This window comes from Hibiscus syriacus, unplaced genomic scaffold, assembly GCF_006381635.1.
Source record: "Hibiscus syriacus cultivar Baekdansim isolate YM2019G1 unplaced genomic scaffold, ASM638163v2 tig00112339_pilon, whole genome shotgun sequence".
Classification (NCBI taxonomy): Eukaryota; Viridiplantae; Streptophyta; class Magnoliopsida; order Malvales; family Malvaceae; genus Hibiscus; species Hibiscus syriacus.
In genome coordinates, this window is record NW_024063304.1 from 999,565 (window position 1) to 1,007,284 (window position 7,720).

Sequence of the window (7,720 nt, forward strand, 5' to 3'; positions counted from 1 at the left end):
GCATAATTCATCATTCATAAAACATAAAAATATTGTTCAGGCAAGACAAAGTTTAACACCGACTAAGATAGTCATGGTGCTATCAAAGATCATCCAAGTTCTAACTTGTTACCTTACAGATGAGGAGTGAGTTTCAAACGACTAAAAGGGGTAGACGCTAGAGTAGGATAGACAACGCTTATAGTTCACGCTGAGAGGTATTGCTACAGCAACAGTTTGGCAAACCAAGGGTTGTAGTTAACGCTGAAGAGTATTGTCATAGCAACCGTTTAAGAATACCTAGTAATCTTGTTGAGCATCTTTAGCAAGTCATAGTAATTCATTCTAGACTTAGAATAATTGTTTTCAATACAAAAGTTTAGCATAAGTGCTCTATGATACGTCTGAATATGTGAGGTTGTTTGCATTATATTTAAATAAACACTTATCATGTTTTATTCCAGCATTCTGCATACTTATTTTGCCTCGACTAAACTTTTATGCCATCATAAAATCAATTCTTCGTTTTATTAATAGTATTTCTTAAGTTGATACTTAGTAGGACTTAGTTTGTGACACTGGTTCTAGTTGTGGTGAAAATATATTTCTCGACCAATCCCTGTGGAGACGATACTCACTTACCCTATATTACTTGCATCGATTGTGTATACTTGCACAGATTTGCTTGCCTTAGCATATACATTTACAAGTGATCAATGAGTATCAATACCATTATGCAAACAAGGGCCATAAGCCTTGCTTTGACCAAGGGACTCAGAGAGTGTTAGGATTGATGGAAACTTCTAAATAAAAGCTTGTAACTGAGAACAATAATAATTGTGTGATAACATAAGATCATTATGAGGTAAGATTCCATAAGAATTATGCTTTTTTTGATGCTTTGGAAACAGTTATGACACCCAAGTCACTTATAAATGATGATCGTCTAGTAGAATAAAGGATTATCTATATATATCCCAAATTAGTGAAAGGGAACTTATAACACTAGTTGGATGTCATTATGATGCTTTTTTACCTAGACACATCCCGTGTACTCAAGAAGAGTAGACTAACCGGACAAGGTGTTGATGCTACGTGACTCGGACCTCGCCTATAGTACTTGTGAGATGCTGATGTTATGTGACTCAGATCTTACCCAATATACCTTTAATAAGAAAATAGGGGTGTAAGTTATGCAATGCTATTATGGCCCCGAAATACACCATAAAGCTTGCATATGTTGTGTGTTTAATGTACCTTCTTACTTATGACTATATTTATAGCATGCTCATTTGTTGAATGCATGTAGTATGGTAGTGTTATTTGTGTGGCACTGAGCTTGTGAGCTCAGCGTTCAGAATGTATTTCCGTGCACAGGCCCATAGGTGCCACTTCGAGGATCTCATCGCTAGACAACGGATTTTCAGACTTGGTCAAATACGAGAGTACGTTTTGAGTATTTTAGTGGGCATGTACTATCATAGACCCTTATGTATTTTCGATTCATAAACTCTATTTTTATAACTTGTGTATTTTGAGAAGTATTGATAGGAGCTCTCCACATTTTGTAAACTTATTATGTTTGGGACTATTCTATGTTTTAATCATGGTTTAAACTTCATGGATATTATGAATGTTTTAAAAAATGGTTTGTCACTTCATTGGTTCCTTGTACTTTTCTAATCCTTCAAATTTCAGGTCAGATCAAATTAAGGTGTTACAGTGGGGATTACAAAGTTTCTATCCTTTAAGATAAAGACAATACCAATTAGGTTTATCTTAGACAATGTTGATTTTATGAATTATTAATAAGGTGAAACCATTTCTAATATCATGGCATAATAATATATTTTATTTTATACGATTTATCATTTTTAATCATTGTAAATATTTTATTTCACAATATTCTTATTTCTAACAAATAATAATAATAATTTAGCATGAACTAAGTAGTCTCCATAGTAAAAGAATTGTTGATATTCTTTGAGGGTCCGGGTTCGAGCACAATAGATGCCATGAATATGAGTCTTTAATGTCAAAGGATTAAGAGTTATTTTTTAACAGATAGTGTTTTATACTTACTCCAAATTAATAAAAATAATAATTTATTTACTGTTAATGGTCATTATAAGAGGCGATTAATTAATTTGACGAAGTATGATGTTCACACGTATAACATGCATATTGGTACAGCTTGGAGTGGGGGACTTTTGGCAAACTTCCTATATTAATTGGTAGTTGACTTTAGGAGCCCTTGTTGGGTGAAGATGTGTATAACATATATATTTAACTATACACCGTTAACTGATTAAATTCATATTAAGATATATTTGTGGATAAAAAATGTAAACCATTTTATAGAGAATAAAACATGAAGATTAGTAAGGAATTAAGAATTTATTAAAGTGGGGTTAAAGTATTTTTATTTTTCATATATAGATGTTTTTAAAAAATATATATTTTTAATATTAATTAATATTTAAAGAATAATTTATTGGGCCAAGGCTCCTCTTGACCCCATAAAATTTCGTCCATGAAGATTAGGAAAGCAATAAGCAAACTCCAAGACTAGATTTGATTTGCTTAAATATTTTTAATAGTTGTGAGATTACCCGATAATATTTTTTTATAGTTTCATTAACCTAATGAAAACGCTTTCATGCCTTGAAAATAGACCAAATTTTGAGGCAAAGGAAAAGACACAAATGTCCGCTTTGGGCTGCTATAATTTATCACGAGATGTCATCCTCAAGGCAAATAAATAAATCAATAAAGAGAGTAAAAGACACTAAAACAGTCAATATTCCAATATTCTCAACTTTTACCTAATACCATTCGCATTCAACAATTTCCCATCATCAACCAATACTAATTAATATATTTATATGACAGTTGAATTGAATTTTTAAAGACTCTTTATTGTGAACACTTCAAAATTAAGGATTATTTATATTGACAAGGAAATTCCAGCTTTCCAAATTCAAAGCTTTTGTTTTTCACACCTCTGTTTTTTTTAAAGAAACTTTTAATATAATAGTATAAATTGTTACATTCACATATGTCAAAATATATTTATATATATTATCTAATTGTGTGTTCAATTCATGGATAATTTCAAAAATATCCTAAAATTTAATAGTATGATAAAATATTATTATTAAATAATTTTATCTAAATATTATAAAATATAATTTTTTTCAATTATTTACTTTATGAATTTCTGGAAATTAATGGTTCATTTGAACAAAATTTTAGATTAAAAGAGTTTATTTTAATTTTTTAGATTTTCTAAAAAATAGTAAAAGTTTAATTAGTTTTTGATATGACATATAAGATAAAATACTTAAGTGTTATCAAACTACTTACCACTTGAATCGATCCCGTAAAAAGTTTATTCTATTAAATTTCATATCCTAGCGGGGATTTTATCATTTATTAACTGCTACATCAATGACTTTGACAATCAATATCAGTAAATAGTTTATTCGATTAAATTCATATCCTAATGGTTTAACTTAATTGTAAAAAATGTATTGTTTTTTTTTTTTTTGTAAAATACATAAATGATATTTGATTATAAGATATTATTTTATTAATTTTTTAAACTATTAAAAATTATAAAATGATTCTATGACTATAAAGTATTGTTTTGTTGAGTCACTCGATTATTAAAAATTATAAAATGGTAACCGCCTATTCATTAAACTCCAAAATCTTCATTTTCTATTAAAAAATTGATGGTATTCTTAGTTAAATGTTAATATGCTAGTTGTGATATGATAAAATCTAATCATATAATTTCAAACGACTATAATATCTTAGTCATCATATTAACGTCCAACTTAGATAATGGTCAACTTTTAACAGAAAAATGCGAGTTTAAAACATAATCAATGGTCGAATGACCAATTTATAACTTTTAATAGTCAATGTACTTAACAAAGCAGCATTCTATTGTTAAATGATTATTTTGTATCTTTTAATAGTCAAGGGACTTAATAAAACAATATCCTACAATCAGATGATCATTTGTATACTTTATCTCATATCTTTTCCAGATTATTTCAATTTCTATTTCCAATATTCCAATATCAATATATATATATATATATATATATATATGAAAAACTATTCAGAATTTGCATTCACTTTATTTCAGAAACTATAGCTTTAAACAATCCAATCAATTCCTTGAATTAGAACTCATCAAAGCTCTTTTAACCTTTATAGCTGTTATTTTGCATAAAGTTCTCCATCACCAAAAAGAGAGAGAAAAACAAGTTATGTTTTAATCCAAGTTTTAATTACTGGTTACAAACTTCAATTAAGAAGTTTAATCAACTCACACTTCTTAAATAATCTTATCCAATATAAATGAATTGAAATTCTATTAAGAAAAACATGAAAAATTTACATAAACACTCATATCTACATATCCTAACATCAATTAAGTAGAATGAAACTTTAATGGTAAAAGAATAATAATTATCCATAGTGGCTTCGAATTCGAGCATGAATAATAGTCATTAAGTGTTTCTTATCAAATTGATAGATAATATTTTATAATCACTCTCGATCAATTAAAAAAATACAAATAGAGTAAATACATGATGAGAATTTTTGAAAATAAGCCTTTTTTTTTTCTTGTACCATGACAATCAGACCATCAATCAAACCCGCGGAAAACAATTTCTTCAGGCTCTTAGATTAACGGCTCCGATCTCCTACCCGAGGCGAACCGTTTCATTCCGCCTAGACTCGCCGGTTCAGGCTCCGGCTCAGCAACTACGTCAATCGCCATAGTTTCAGGCTCTATGCATATTGCCTCACCGTCATCAGCCGGCAAACGAGACCTGATGTCCCTGTTCCCCACTGCCTGCGCGTGTGCTTCACTTGCTTTCCCATTGAATTTGGGCCGGAAAATAGAACGAAAACTTGAAAATAAGCTGCTTCTTTTCCCCGTCGTTTTCTCGTTAACTGTTTCGAATCCGGTCGGTTTCTGGTCCCTCTTTTTTAGTCGGCTGTTCCGGTCACGCTTCGATCTCACTCTCCCAATACATGAAACCTTAGGAGAAGACGGTTCAACAAGCGGTCGGTCCGATTTAACAGAGCCTGATCGTCTAGGAAACAATCGAGTGTTCCCATGCTTAGAAATCTTCCTGTTCTTCGGTTCAACATAGCAATTTTTCTGCGGTTTCGGCAACCCAATGATGGAGGCTTTGGACTTCCTCAAAGAAAAGCGTTGGGAATTGGTGTTCGAGTTCAGACTCGGGTTGAGGTTTGTTGAGTTGGGAGCCGAGTTGCCTTTATGCGACTCTTTCCGCTCGTAAAAGGCGTTGCGATCGAACCAGTCGAACTCGGCGTCTTTGGATAACCAAAACGATTCTGGAGCGATTTCTTCTTCCAATGGTTTCTCGGCGGAGTGAAGGTGGTCGTCGTTGCCGTCTGTGTCACTTTCTGTGGTTGCAAAAGTCTCGCAGACGATTTTGTTGTCGTGAGAACCGCCAGCACAGGCGGAGACAAGGGTATCTAAATTGCCCTGTGGCATCGTGTGGAACTAAAGGAAAAACAAAACACACGCTTGAATTTAGAGAAAGGAAGTTTGACAAAGAGGAAGGTCGATTTGAGAAGCTTTATATGTACTGAAACAGAAAAAAGAAATTTTCGTAGTGTTTGTCCGGGCGTAAATTTTTTTTTTATTAGAAAAATAAGTAAATAAATAGAAAATCCTAAGGAAAAATAAAAAAATATTTTAATATTTTCAATCGAAAATAAAATAATCTCTAAAATAATTTAGAAAGAATATTTCTTTTTCCGACTGAAATAATAAAAATATGATAATTCGTCCGTGAGAATTTTATATTAAAAATAACTTGATTCGACTAAATATGCATATTTGATTTTTTAGGTTTTTAATTTATTTAAAATATTACAATAGAACATCTAGTTACTTTAAGATATTTCTTTCTTAAATTTAAAAATAAATAAATATTATCCTTTTATTAAATTATAAAAGCGGTCAAATTATACCTATAAGTCTTTCATGTATATATATTTATATGATTAAAATAAAATAAAGATAAAATAAAGAATAATAATAAAAGGACTAAATTTAAAATATTGAAACATAAAAGGGTAATAATAAAATCGTAATTAAACAGTGACCAAAATAAATTATAGGTTTAAATTGTAAATTATATAAATTAATAGTCCTAATTTGAAATATTATGAAATATAGATACTAAATTTAACTATAATTAATTAATCGGGGTTAAAATATAAATTATTAAAATTAAAAGGACTATATCTGGTATTTTACCCTAAATTTTTACTAATAAGGCTAATGACTAAAATAAAATAAAATAAAATAAAAATTCGTAGACAAAATTAAAAAAACAAAGAAAATCAATTTCAACGACTAAAACGTAAAGTTACAGATTTGGAAGGACTACGGACGATGTTTGTCCATTCCCAAATTACACACAGACCTCTCCCAAAAATAGTGTCGTTTAGAGAAGGGTATTTAAACCATTTAATCGGCCCTAAAGGGCCATTTTCCTCATTTTTCAATTTTTTTCTCTCTAAAGAGAGAGAAGCTCTCCCTTCTCTCTAGGATTCTCTCACCGGAGGGAATCCGACCACCGTGCTCCGGCGTCGATCGCTACCAGCCACCGTCCATGGTGGCAAAAATTTACAAAATTACCCCAAATCGAAGCCTCATTTACCCTAAAGCCAAATCTAAGCCCCTTTCGTCCTAAAGGCGAATCAATCGGGCTAGATCTATATATTTTTCACCTTTAGTTTTTCGATTATCCGACGACGCATGAAGGCTCTGATGATGGTAAGGCTCTCGATCTTTTTTTTATAGCTTTTTGGTGGATTGGTTATTGTCGTTGTTTTCATCTTTGTTTCCGTCTATTTCTAGTTGTGTGTTGTTCGTATCTCTCCCTTGCTTGTTGTGTTCGTGTCCTCTTCTTTGCAGGTAAGTCGATGGCTTTTATAGACCTCATCGAAGCTCCCTTCGGACCTGTTACAAGAGTGCCCTTCGGTGAGTCATATAAGCTACGATGGTGACTCACCCTAGAGCTGCGACGTGTGCAGCTCTCCTGATGCCTCTGGAATCTTTTAGCCAGGCGACGACGTCGTGGCAGCAGCTAGAGCAGAGCATAGAGGCAGTCGGCTTCTTATCTGGCTGAGGTGGTGGCTGAACATAGCCCTAGGGTTATGAGACCCTAGGGTTTCTTTTAGAAGAAATTTGGATCGTTTGATCTCTCTAGATCCAACGGCTAAGAAGATTGGCGGTTGGAAGGTGGGATAAAAAACCTTCTACTGGATCAGGTATGGACCGAGTAGGGCTTCCGGGTCGGGCTTCCGGGTCTGGGCCTGGATATGCTTCAGGTCAACTTGGGTCTGGACTGGTTCTGCTATAAATGGGCCTCTAGGTTCTGTTTTGTAATGGGCTCCAAACTTGTAATCAGACTTGTAATAATATTTTTAATTATTATTATTATTATTATTTAATAATAATAATAATAATAAATATAATAAAAAGAATGGACAAAAAATTAGTGTCTACAACTACCCCTCTTTCCTCATTCTTGAGTTAACAAGAATAGGGCAAAGACGAAAAGACAATAAGTTTTTTGTCCATTTGACTTTTCTTGATTAAGACGAAAATGTTGAACCCTCAAGTGATGGATTCGAATCTTTGTTGAAATCCATATTTTCAAAGCTTGAAAAG

General features: G+C 32.0%; 1 protein-coding gene across 1 annotated transcript; it reads right to left on the minus strand.

The window, feature by feature from the left end:
• Positions 1 to 4,681: 4,681 nt before the first annotated feature.
• Positions 4,682 to 5,527, minus strand: LOC120177851. Its single transcript, XM_039183845.1, has one exon. The coding sequence runs from the start codon at positions 5,525 to 5,527 to the stop codon at positions 4,682 to 4,684; it is 846 nt and encodes a 281-aa protein (XP_039039776.1).
• Positions 5,528 to 7,720: the final 2,193 nt, after the last annotated feature.

Bases quoted from the DNA above. Each gene is read 5' to 3' on its own strand.
- LOC120177851 (XM_039183845.1), bottom strand. From the start codon at position 5,527: ATGCCACAGGGCAATTTAGATACCCTTGTCTCCGCCTGTGCTGGCGGT.